Raw genomic sequence first — 13758 nt, forward strand, 5'->3', positions numbered from 1 at the left:
GTCCCCCAGGCTCTGTAGATTACTATATATAGGCAGCAATGCTTATACAATTAGGTAGGGTAGGCAGGCATGGAGCATATACAGAAGATTAATACCAACTAAGTCCCTAAGGTAGAAGCATCACAGCACAAGTCATTATCAACAGCAGTGACAGGGGCTGTGCTTGTCAGCTGATATACAGCGATCAGAAAGCACCATCAGACACAGAATTTACAGTGAGATTTTCCTGGGAACTATCAGCATGTGGGTCTTGGTGCACAAGCTTATGAGTTTGACTTGGGCAGTTTCTATGTTCTGACACTGGAAATAACTGGCGAAGGCAACTCGTGAGCACCTGGAGGTATAGACTGAGCTTGTAGATGTCTCCCCAGAATGTGAGTACCGGCACAAAAACAGAACTCGTGTCTATCGTTATAGTGAGCAGTACCCATTACATGTATTTGCAGAATAGCTAAGAGAACAAATTAAGCACTTGTTTTTGAGTGCACAGACAAGAGAACATGCAGTTCCTTCCTTTCTAGAGTGATTTTAACAATTGTTGCTTATCTCAGCACTTACAGGATCTGAATAAAATGCTAACTCATAAATGTTCTTCCCAACATCTGGAATCTTTCTTTCATCCTTTATTTTGAATTAATAGGTCAGTCACCTAAGAGTTTACAGGGTTCGATTTTCCTGGGTCTTTTACCGATGCTGTGGTAAAAATATGAAGTGCAAGCCATACAAGGAAAGATACAATCATGCTGAGAAATCAGCCCCCATTGTACCAGACTACATTCATCTCCCTGAAAAATGCTGAGTAAGAGAGTTTGGAGATGCATTTCTTTTAAGGTGACATATTAATTAAGAGCTTAAATTATCTGTTGACCACCAAACTGCATTATCGCACTGGCATTTTTACACAGCATACGAAAAAGCACTCCTTTTCCATGAAACAAAAGTGCAAAGCCCTGAAAGTGCTGGAATAGCTTACCTAAAAGTGGGAGATGTGATGTGTTTGTGCCTGCATATTTGTTCAATTTGTTAACTGAAGACCAGGGGTTTTGTAGCTCTGGCAGGATGACCGATTATTAAAGTTTGTACTTCCTAGACTCTGGACAGCTGTTGCGTGATCTGTCAGAGCATTGTCTGATACCCCTAAACCTTCCACTGAGTGCTACATGAGTGCTGCTTTTGAAGAACCCCAGTCCCTAAATTTCCCCTTGGCAGTTCTCTTTCAGTGTGTCTGGCAGGTTGCTCTAACCCATTGCAGAGCACTGACTTCATCTGCACAGTGGCAGATGAAGGAATCCAAAGCACACCCAAACCCCAAACCTCACCCCAACCTGACGTTCTTTGGCATGACTACCAAAACAAACTTGTTGTGGGAGTAAAACAGTAACACCCCCCCTTCAATACGGTCTATGTGCTTCAGTTTCCTTTAATGCAGAGAAGCAGAGGGATACTGTATTTTGCAGTCATCTAAGGATCTTAAAGGGCTCTCCGTGTAGTCATGCTGCTTTTCTCTAAAATCAATTGCTTTTATAATGGCATTTGCCTAGGCATAAGAAGCCAAGCTCTATCCCAAGAGTTCTCAATTTGCCAGGCAAATATCAAAGTTTTAATGGAAAGTAGAATTTGCCTTTAGCTATTTACTAGCCACATTAGTAATAAGAATTCAATATTTATGAAGATATATCAATACTCTTGAAATATCATGCTGACATTTTCTCTGGAAACACACTCTTTGCCACTCCAGGCAGCTATTTTAAAATCGATATGTCCCTGGAAGACAAGTGGTTTTTTTAGTGCTCCACAACTATCAAACAAGAAATATTTTGCATAACATTGTACATTCACAGAACTAGACAATTTTCTTGGAAGAAAACTTTAACTGAGACTATTTCCTTTGATTCTGACCCCAGACTCCTTCCAGCAGCAATGACATCATCTAGCAGAATAAATACTGGCAGAAGGCTCCAGCAGAGCAAAACCTGTCATGGTGCTTAGCAGCGAATGTCCATGTGTTATCGGAGAAGGAGCACTGGTACTCAGGGAGAAGTAGACAGTCAGGGATTATGGGCTTAGGAACACTGGCCCAGGGCTGACAGGGGAGAGAGGAACAGCAGAGGCTCCACGCAGGGCTGCCCTCTCAGCTGTTGCCCCTAGAGCCCCTTGTCTTACAGTGCTTCTGTGCCAATTATTGCTACCTAAACACGGGGACTAACACTAACCAGAGCAGTCCCGGGTGTTTCTCTTACAGGAGCCAAGTAGGCATCCTGGATAGACACTCCAGGACTTTTCCACAGAGCCCAGTTTCAAATTTAACCTGCTTTCCAGCAGTGCAAGCTCACTGCCCACTGCTTCCTCCCTACAGCACAGACAAGGAAGGAAGGTGTGATTCACAGCTCCTGTTTCCAGTTAGGTTAATCTTTTCCCCAAATTTCTCATTATTTCATTTAATTTTGTATTGGGAAAAAGGTGAATTGAGTCCTAAAATGATATATCACATCACTAGCTTGCTGAGTAGCTTGCTGAGATTTATTGGTGTGGGGTTATAAGAGCCTGCTGGTAGCAGCTCCTCTCTCTCTTTGTATCTAGCTCAGCTCCAAATTCTAAATCAGCAGTCAAAGGAAGTGTCATTGGCTGGCACGTCATTGCAAATGGACTGGGAGTATCTATGATCGGCTGCTGCAACATCCTGTTTTCAGACCTTAGTTTCATCACAGAAGCCTGAATTAGCCTGAGCTCTCTCACACAGTTTTAATGGCACTTTGTCAGAGCACACTCCGTGAGTCCACTCAGAAAATAAATGTCACCAACTCAGTGAAACATTACAAAGATGATTCCAAAGTGCACACATTCAGGAACATTGCAATCCTTGTCAGACTTAACAGGAACATTCACAGCAAAAAAGCCGAGTGTGTAAGTGAAGTACCTGAACTAGAGGGCCGATTACATCAGCTTCAAAACAACAGTGAGATGGGCTGCTAAAATGACCAGTTTAGCCCACGGACCAATCTAACACCCAAAAAATTCAGTGGGAGCCTCCCTGTAGATTGCAGTGGAAGGAGAAGCAAAGTCTTATCTGTATATATTTGCTTAACATTTTAAAATCAGAGAGCATTAACCAGTAGCTCAGAAGTCCATACTGATAGCTACTAGAGGCACCCAACTATGTAAAATAAGATCATTAAGTGGCAATGAATGTTGTCACTTGTTATCGCTTACCAACTAAGTGGCTGATTTAATTATTTCATAACAGTCCAACATTTATTCACTATCAGATTCTGAGATTCCTTCCATCCCTACTTGGGGGGGTGACAGCAAAATTTAGAATCAGAATAAATCCAAATCATTCCATGAACTCAGTAGGAACAAGAACACCAGATGGGCTCTAGCAACCAGGCCTAATATATTTGGCTTCTGTTAATATTCATGTCTTAAGGTAGCAAGGATGTTACACAAAAATCAGTGAAATGAATGCTTAAATTCAGACAGCTATGAGTTAGAGAAGAAAGACCCCTTCCTCTTTGAGTACTTTTGGGATGTAAAAATAATCACAAATTCCTTTTTTTTGAAGTATCACTTCATTCTTTGAATACAATCATATTTTAAAGGCCAGATGTCTGCGCCTCTACACATATATAGGTAACTAGAGCCTAGGTGACTGCTTAGCACCTGTAAAAAAGTTTCTCTTTAACAGGATGTCTGGAAAATGCTTACCAGCCTTCCCATAAATATTGGTTTTAATTAATTATTTTGGTTTAATTCTTGGACAAACCAAACATACAAATAGAAAAACAATAATCAATCATGAAGATTTTAGATAGCAAGAACTGTATTCTACATTTATCAAAAATTTTTGTAATAAGCAAACAGTATCCTCCCCACCAGAGTTCAGAAACCTTGTGTTCCCTCAGTGCTTGTATTTGTTTGGGGTTTTTTTTGAGAGCAACATCTCCATGCATTTCCCCATTTCTTTATACAAACATACTTCCTATATAATATATTCTACTGTTTCGTGTATCAGTGCTGAACAGGCAATGAGGAAGGAGAAAGAAGACTCAGGCACTGCCCCAAAGTCTATCTTGTCTAAGGGGCAGAGAGCAGATCACTCATCATCACACAGTACGAGTCACACAACAAATCAGTCATCAGACTGACCACTACAGCTTAGGCTTTTCTGGTTGTTCTTGGAGTCACTCTGCTTCCATGCTACAGATTAGAAGAGCAGCCTGGGTGGCATCATACAGGCAGTCAGAAAGAATTGTCCTTCTTCCCAGAGGAATTCCTCTCTCCAGTATTAGCACAAATAATCACCAGTGTCCACAAAAAACCCCAGACACTACTGTGAGAATTGAAGCAGTCATTCCTTTCAGTCTGAAACATCCTGAAAGGACAGGACTGACTAGAAAGACTGGTCAGCAAAGCTTGAAAACAGTGGAAATCTATTGAAAAAGAGGATAGGGGAGGTTTTGCCAAGGCATGCATTATTCATAGATCCCGATCACATTGTGTCAAAGCTTCCACCCCTGCTCTTCCCTAACTTACAGTGAGCTGGAAGGGCTGCAAGCAGAAACAAAGACTCTTATGGGAATTGTGTCTGAGGAAGTTGGGCGTTGGCTGAGCACATTTGCTTCATTGCATTTCTAGACCATTAATTTATTTGCTTGTAGCTCTCACTTTCAGACTCACTGCACATAGCAATTTTGGCTGCCATACTTGCTGTTATCATTTACTGGCTCATCAGAGACAGTCACAGAGTGAGAAACCTGAGTGGAAAGCATGTCTTCATAACAGGCTGTGATACCGGACTTGGAAACTCACTGGCTAAATGGCTTGACAAAAGGGGATTTTGTGTCATTGCTGCATGTGCCACAGAAAAAGGAGGCCAAGAGCTACGGTCCTGCTCCTCACTCTCACTGAAGACAGTGAAGCTGAACTTAGCTGACTCCAACAGCATCGCCAGGGCTGTGGTGTTTGTGACCAAAGAGACGGCTGGCAAGGGTAAGTGGCAAGGTGATTTCCCAGAAAAATGATTTAATATAACCAAATCTGGTCTAGCTAAAAGTTCTGGTGCCTCTCCACTCTCTGCAGAGGCATTTTTTGTCTTACTGGTGAAACACATTCACTCTTCAGCTCTGTTATTTCTCAGTTCAAAGAGATTCTCTCCAGCAATGCTTTTGGGCTTCCCCCCACTTTCAGCAACAGGGTGTCTAAAAATCTAGTTGCTCAGTCTATTAGAAGGAGATCATTCCCAGGTGTGTTTTTTGGACCCTTTTCAGCGCAGCTGAAGAATCTCAGTGGGGGGAAGGTGCTAACTGGTACCAGAAAGAACTTTCTTGACAATAAAACCAGCCCACCCAATTAAAAATGGCTAGTGCAGGGCTGCTTCTGCCCTCCTCTAGTAAGCAGAAGAGTGTTTTTGCATGGGTGAGTAAGTTCAGCCTTTGCAATGCACACAGCAAGTGCACTGACTGTAACAGTTGAACACTTGCCGTTTCAGCCAGTTTTCTTAGAGTTGTTACATAGGTAACTCTCACTACTGCTATCATACACCTCTGAGCACTTGTCTAAAAGAGGAAGAGTTTGTCCTTGGATACCTATGAGCGGAGTTTAAAAACAAGGCTTAAGTGTTGGTTTTGACAGCGGGTGATAAAAAGATCTGCATGGTAAATATATTCAACTGTAGCAATACCTGTTTCTTAGCACCGATAGCTCAGACTAGACATTGTTAATGGCTGCCAAAGGGGATCACAGTACTGCAACTGTGTAACACACAGTTATACCGAATATTCATTAGGCTTGTTAATTAATTAACTAGATAAAACAGCAAGACACATATCTTCTACCAGTAGGACTTTCTCCTCAAAGCTTGTAAAACATTGTTGGCCTCATCATGACAGTTCCAGACCATTCTTGAATGTAGTGATTGAGGGCAAGGACAACATAATTAGCGCTTACCTCCTCCAGCAGGCCCCTGCTTCCAGCTTGTGGAAAGCCACACGTTCTCGGTCAGTGTAACCACTGCTAATGCTGTCACCTCAGTCTGACAAACTCTTTATGAAGGCTGAGTGCTGGACTTTCGGCCTCTCCCTTCAGGCATAGGCTGTCCTCAGCAAACTCTTGGAAGCGTCACTATTTATCTAAAGTTCCTCAAGTAATTTATAAGGTAGTAAAGCAGTATTATCAATACACAGGGTTAAGCTAATATTTTTAGAAGCATTGACTAATTCTGTATGTGTGGTTCAGACCTTTAGACCCCAACCCAGAAAAATCAGTCTTTTCACTTTTACGTAGACTATTTGATTTTCACAAGAATGTAAGTGCATATTAGGGGCCCACATACTTGAGCGGATCTGGATAATAAAGCCCAGTGTGGCAGCCCGTATCTCCAACCAAAATAGTTTTCCTTTAATACTTTACCCATGCTCTTTTAGAGTCATTGCCTAAGGCCTTCAGCAAATTTTGCCAGGTGTACAGAGTAGATATTACAAGCAAACCCCAGACAACCGTATTCATCTCACTGAAGTTTTTGCAGACTGTGCGCTTGGTTCCCAATGCTACATATGAAACTCCAGGGTAAGATATTGCCACATACTGAAATAAATGGTTTTGTAACCCTCTTAGGGCTTTTTGGCTTGGTGAGCAATGCTGAAGGAACAGCACCTGTAGCACCCACTGACTGGCTGAGGGTTGAAGACTTCCACTCAGTGCTGGATGTTAGTCTGCTGGGATTGATTGAAATCACGCTCAAGCTTCTGCCACTTCTGAAAAAAGCTGAGGGAAGAGTAGTCAATCTAATTAATGCCAAAGGCCTCATGGCTTTTGTAGGGGGTGGCTACAGTCTGTCCAAATGGGGCATGGAAGCTTTCTCTGACACCTTACGGTGAGTAGCTAGAAATACATGCATGAATCCAAGAACAGATTCCAGATGTGCTGAGGAAGGTTGACTGTATATTTGCCCCTCTCGTTTTCTCTCTGGAAATCTTGCCTAAAGGAGAAAAGGAAAATAAGAGGATGTTCGTCACTTGTTTGGGATTTCAATCTCCAGTACTATGAACAGACCCACCAGGAAACTGCACTGGGAAAAATTTACACATCCTGGACAAATGGCTAGCATGCAGGTTTCGGGCATGTGAATCCACTGCATACATGGAAGTAAATCAACAGTATAGCCTGGTCAGACACCCAGAGTTTCCTGGGCAAGTTGTACTTAGTTGTACTTGCCCATTTACAACACATTTTATTTTGCTCTAATGCTCCAGAACAATCTGAGCTGGGCGATTCCAGGCAGCAACCACATTACCAAAAGTACTCGTAACTTCAGAATATTAAGCTGAGCACTCTTCACTGAAGCCAGTTGTGTGGTATTGCCTTGAGAAGGGTAAGGCCTAGCCCAGCAAGTCAAGTCTTCACACAGACAAGGGAAGTTGGCTGTAAACCATATGAATGCTTATATAAAGAAAGTATATGCCCTAAGGAAATATAATATAAACTAATGGCTAATGTACATGTGGTTCATTCCTTTGCACATTTTGGAATGTAGCTGCCTGGGTCTCTTGAGCTGCCCAGCAAGACAAAGAGGTCATTTTCATCCCAGAGGAATTGCACTGCAACTCAGAATTACATAGAGGGAACCACACTACCAGAAAACACACTAACCTTTATTGCACTAACCTTTAATTACTTAACCACAGCCATTTAACCATACAATGGAGAATAAAGTTCTAATCCAATTGAAAATTTTTGCTCACTTTTACTTTTTCCCAGGTACTTTAATAATCTGTTCCTGCTGGAAGCTGAAATGATGCAACAGTATTTGAAATAGTCAAAAGTTTTAGTTTGCTAATACATGGCCAAGATGCAGCTGGTTGCTGCATCCTTTGCATCAGTCCAACATAAACCACACAGAAATCTGTGAATCTACCTGACACTGCTTTTTTTCCTCAGAGTTAATTGCCTGCTGCACTTTTACAGGACAGGTACACTCCTATGAAGCTAACTTGAACATCTCAAAATTATTCTGACATTTGAAGATAAGAATCAAAGTCTCAAATATTCATTTATGTGACAGACTTTCAACTTACTTACGTTTAATGGTTATGCCATTATTGGGTGGTCAGGGATGGTTATTGCATTTTTTTTTCTTTTAGGATAGAGATGCAGCATTTTGGAGTGAAAGTAAGCATTGTTGAGCATGGTTTCTTTAAGGCAGCAGAGGTTAATTCAGATGACATCGAGAAATACCTCTTAAGACTCTGGAACAGGCTGACTCCTGAGATCAGGGACTCCTATGGAGAAAAATACTTTGTTGAATGTAAGTAGAAGAAGGACTGTATGAAAGCTCGGGTGGGATATTATCAACATATTTAAATACCTGAAGCAAGGCTGTAAAGACAACAGAGCCAGGCTTTTTTCAGTGGTGCCCAAGGACAGGACCCAAGGCAATGGGCACACACTGAAACACAGTATGTTCCTGCTGAACATCAGGAAACACATTTTTACAGTGAAGGTGACTGAGCGCTGGCACAGGTTGCCCAGGGAGGCTGTGGGGTCTCTATCCTTGGAGATATTAAAAAGCTGAAGATATATATTGAATTCTCTTGAAATATCATGCTGACATTTTCTCTGGAAACACACTCTTTGCCACTCCAGGCAGCTATTTTAAAATCGATATGTCCCTGGAAGACAAGTGGTCTAGGTGACTCAGCTTGAGCAGGGGGGCTTGGACCAGAGGTCCCTTCCAACCTCAAATTGATCTATAATTCTGTGAACATTTGCTGGACTTCATTAATGTTCATTAAGAACCCATTGCTGACTGTTCTGGACTATCTCTATGTTAGATGGGGTCTATGCTATTAGTCCCCATATGACACTGGTGAGATGTGATGTCATGCTACCATCCTTAGTCCCGCCATAGAGGTAGAAAACCCATTGCTATGACCATATGCTAAGTTTATGGCTTACTGATATCTGAAAAGTTGTGCTATGTCACGCTGCACTTACTGTAGGGAAAATCTGGCTCACAATATGGGCCAGGGAGGTTTCTGTTTACTGGGCTCTTGGGTGTTCTGCAGCTTTTCTGGTCTCTGCTCTGCTGTAGCTATACTGCTGTCAGTACTTGAGCCGGTAGTTCAAAGCAAGCTTGAAGCTGTAGCCAAACCTTTGAATATAAAGAATCCTCCCATAGAGAATGTTGCAAACAAATGCTTTCAGGTTTATTTTTTTCGTTGCAGATATAAAAGCTCAAAGATCATCAGTGAAAAGACTGTGTGACTCTGATGTTTCTAAGGTCATAAAATGCATAGAACATGCCCTGATAGCAAAGTACCCCAGGACACGATACGGAGCTGGATGGGATGCAAAGTTCTTTTGGCTGTTTCTCTCCTATGCCCCAAGCTGTTTATCTGACATGCTGCTGTGTATGACATTTCCAGCTCCAGCAGCTAGTGGGAAATCAGTTCCTGGAGTTCTAATTAACATTTAGTATTAAACAAGTATCAGCTCTGCGGAAATAAATATTAATCCTGTCAAAACCAGATGTCCTCTTCTCTACCAGTTACTAGACTGCTTAAATTCCTTTCAGAAGACACTTTCTCCACCCCCCACCCCTCCTTACCTGGAATTTCTGAGTTTGCAGATAGGCTTGTAAATCCAGCATGTTTTTGAAGGTCATTTTTTATGCTCAGAAATGCTACCTCTACAGCATCTGCACTCATAAAATATTCAGCTACAAAGCTGGTTAATACTACTCACCCAATAAGAAAATTTTAAATAACAAAAATAAAATCACTAAAAAAAAATCAGTTTTTTAAGTAGACTTCATCAACATATAGACTGCTAGTGAACTTGAAATAAAACCATGGCCTTTCAGAACATATATCTTATACATGTACCTTGCAGAATGTACCTAGTCAGATTTAGTCATCTGTTTCATGAGGGGTTTGCTCATGGTCATATTCAGGAGTTGATAAACTTCACAAGCTTCTGAACATAAGACATGAAATCAAATAATAACAAAGCCCAGCTATTGCAACATATTCCAAAAATTACAATAGCAGTATTTGACTACATCTAATCACCTGACTATTCAACTGTGTAGAGATAGAACACAAGCTATTTTACAGATACGCAATTACAGGGAAAATCAAAACTACATTGTACTCTGTTACTATGCAAACGGAGTATCCAAACTTATATTTTAACCTTCTTCCTAATATTAGTATAGTTTATGAGGAAAATATTAAAAAATAATATGCATTCACTTTTCTTTCATCCTCAGTGTGCCTTGCAAGTTAAAAGGATGATTATTTCACTCATTAGATGAAACAGGTCATTAGCGTATGCTATGGCAAATTATTTTGACTGTACAAAGAGAATGTTCAGAACGGCAAAATATTAGTTGAGGTTACTGTGCCTCTTGTACACTATTTCCATCTGTTAAGCTGCTGGCCAGAGGCTCACAAACTGGTGTTCCTAGAGATATTAAAATTGAAGGGGTAAAGGTTTTATTTGCTAAACAACTGCACTGGTGATTAATCATTAATGTGTAATTCAATCAAGCTTACAAAAATACCATGTGCAGGTCAGAACTCCAAATGTAAGAAAAGGAATTTCATCACTCCATGTGTTTGAGAGGGGGCGTGTGTGTGCGTTTGTACATGTGCAAGAAAGGGACAGAATGTAAAATTTGTTTAGTAACCTTTAAGTATTTCATTGAGGTTCTGTTCTCTGGCAAATGACTTCAAGAATAAATTTATTTTACTTCATTTCATGATAAATACCTGCAGGGAGATAGTTCTCTCTATCTGGCCTGACAGCTGTAAAGAGAATGTGCATGAAAAAACTTAATGGTATAATTTATCAGTCCTATAGAGGCAGATTACAGAGAGGTGCTGAAATCTCTAAAAATCAGCCTTCTTTGAAACAGAATGAGTCCAGAATTCAAGAATCCAAGCAGGGACTGTCCTTATAAGGGAAAAAGAATACAAGTGATAAAAACAAAGTTAGGAATAGAATCTAAAGCTTCTGTTTAACAAAGTATCAAAAATCAAATTTTACATAATCAGAAGGGTACATTGTAGTATGCTACTGAGAGGAAGAGGCGCAGCTGAAGCTTAGGAATCCTTCACCATCAGGTATGTTAAACAACCAAATGTACATACTACCTATCTATACAGGATCCCAGGGATGGTTTTCTTCCACATCCAAAAAGTTAAAATTCTTATAGGGGAAAAAAAAAGTATTTCTGATACATGGCTGACATATTAGCAGTTTTCTCCAAAGCTGGTTCCAAATCTTTCTGTTGGCAAAGACTGTTCACAAAACAGATGCTACTTTTCCTTGTGGTATGCAACTGGAGGCGAATCTTGTGGAAATGTTAGCCCTGCCTTCTCTCTTTAAAAAACTTTGTGAACTCTTTCCTTAAGAACAGCAACCTGCCTTTCAAAGAAATCCTTTCTTATAGCCTTACAGATGTGTATGCTGTGTCCCAGATTCTAAGGCATTTTCTGTATTAAAGCACTCAGATATGAAAGTTAATTGAACTAAGGTTTTATTCACTTACGCCCATACTACCTTGATAGTCAGTCTCCTACAAACAATAAGAAGAATTTCCTGTTTCAAGGGCCAATTTATTTAATGTGTGTAATGGGGCAGTTTTTAGACTTACAGTGATACGATGTCAGTGATGTTATATCAAGAACTTTAGACAGTTGTGTGAAGCAGTAAGCACTATTCTGATTTGACTTTATTTAAAGCACTGTTGTTTTCATCTCAGAGTGCACTGAAGTCTCCACAACTGAAAAAAGTACATAGAGCCTTGACACAAATTATGGAATAAGGATGTGATAAAATAATACATTTATTAGATTTATTCAGCAGCATCATTTTCCAGTTGTCTTTTCTAATCAAAGTACATTACAAAGTAATTGTAAGCATCCTAATTAGAAATAGTATATATTTTGAGAACTCAGATATAAAGCAATCAAATAGCAGAAGTCTCAATTATTATAACTTTAGGAATCTTTAAATTATATGAGTAGCTAGCCAGGAATGCTGAATAACATGTTCCTTCAGTGGTACTCAGAGTTTCCTCAAATGGCTCATGTTGTGGAAACTACCTTGGCTAATTAATATAAAATCTAATAAGATGTACAGTATATTCTGATGGAAGGTTATAGAAATAGCCAGATAACTACAAAGACTGCATTAGTCGAAATTGCTTCCCTTTCTATTAATGTCCACCTCAGGAAATAAATAGTCAATAAAATTAAATTTTCACATTAAAAAACCTGAATAATTTCTTAAATGAACCAATAACCTTCATATTTTGCTGTTTGGAAATAAGCTGTTACAGAAATCTAGCTACTTCATTTAATAGTACAAATTACTTCCAGAGACTCCAGCCAAGAACAGAGCTACTCCATTGATGAGCAGGAGAAAATCTCATTAAATTAAGTACTCGTGACACTAAAATCTAAATATATCAGATCTTTTTAAGAACACTATTAATGGAATGATGTTAATTGGAACCTAGAGGAAAAGTATGTGTCTTATGGATTGAGAGGAAATTATTTTATCTCAGGCAGTTAATATATTGTAAGAACAACATTTTGCACAGGTAACCATTCAGCATAACGATGGTGTATTGACTCTTCCGTCTTTTGTTTAACACAAGATAAACAGAGACACCCATTTTTACATACAGTATTATATAAAATAGGTGGTAAAGATGCCCAGAGCACCAGTATAAGTTTTAAAAGGTGCTGTTATAAATATATACTCTAAAGATCCTGTAAATCAGTAACATTCCTATATTCGACTTGTTTGGTTCTTTTTTAGTTTAAGCATTTATATAATGAATTTATCCCTAAAGATACAATCAATTCCATACAGATTTCTACTAGCAACATCACCAAACAAGATAATCTTTCAAAAATTTACAAATGTACAATATATTTATAACATTACTTTCTGACAGCTTCAGTGCAAAGATATACATATAGTAAGTACATCGTGATAATTGTTCATAAAAATAGAAATTGGCATTTGTGAAAAAACAAGGCATAGTTTCAACATACATCTCCAGCCATTGGCTAAGAGATGAATATATTTTTATAAAGCATTTGAATGTGAACCTTACTCTTCTGTTTATAAAAAATATATGTGCAAATGGATGTGTCTAATTTTCCCTAAATCAGTTACCTAGTTATACCACAGAGTCCTCTTTAACAAGATTGGCGGTGTCTTTAAATGTATCCTCTGTTGCTGTATAAGCTAATGGTTGGTCTCTCTTCAGAGTAATCTTGGGAGGCAGTGAAGGAGGAGTAGGGACATCTTCTGTGTCCTGTTGCTGTTCCTTTTCCATCTGAAACAATAATCATAAAATCCAAGTTCCCATTCTAAAGTACAAAACATACAACCTTAACTTTCAGAAATGTTGGATAAATATCCAAGTATTTTGCTAAAGTCAAGTGTCATGGAGTAAGTTATTTCTGCAAATCACCGACTCTAACAAAATTAAATGCTAATTTCACCTCAGATGGTACAGCTGAGTAAATATACTACTACAAACTTACTCCATACACTGGGACTTCTATTTTAATGCTTAATGTTAGGAGTAGCTTGATATGTCCATATGCACATACATGAATGTAGACAACATTGGAACTACTACTGTTCGTAAATAGTTACATTCATTAGCGTTGAGGAAATGAATCCCTGTCTTCCTGAACTCTCTCACTGTGTTCAAGCATTACAAATTTAAACTCT

The 13758-nt window shown here is 39.4% G+C and overlaps 2 protein-coding genes across 2 annotated transcripts in view; one reads left to right on the forward strand and one right to left on the reverse strand.

Annotated features, from left to right (window-relative positions):
- The first annotated feature begins 280 nt into the window (after positions 1-280).
- On the forward strand, positions 281-9472 carry LOC104264290 (retinol dehydrogenase 7). Its single transcript, XM_059820563.1, has 5 exons — positions 281-374; positions 4659-4989; positions 6613-6871; positions 8139-8302; positions 9222-9472. Exons 1-5 carry the CDS (start codon positions 360-362, stop codon positions 9470-9472), a joined length of 1020 nt encoding a protein of 339 aa, XP_059676546.1. The 5' UTR covers positions 281-359.
- A 3723-nt stretch (positions 9473-13195) lies between these two features.
- Positions 13196-13758, reverse strand: part of LRP2 (LDL receptor related protein 2) — a 128217-nt gene continuing 127654 nt past the window's right edge. Inside the window, exon 79 of the mRNA XM_059820541.1 lies at positions 13196-13354. Within this exon, the coding sequence (XP_059676524.1) occupies positions 13196-13354 (159 nt within the window). The remainder of the gene's footprint in view (positions 13355-13758) is intronic.

This window comes from Gavia stellata, chromosome 8 (genome assembly GCF_030936135.1).
Source record: "Gavia stellata isolate bGavSte3 chromosome 8, bGavSte3.hap2, whole genome shotgun sequence".
Taxonomy (NCBI): Eukaryota; Metazoa; Chordata; class Aves; order Gaviiformes; family Gaviidae; genus Gavia; species Gavia stellata.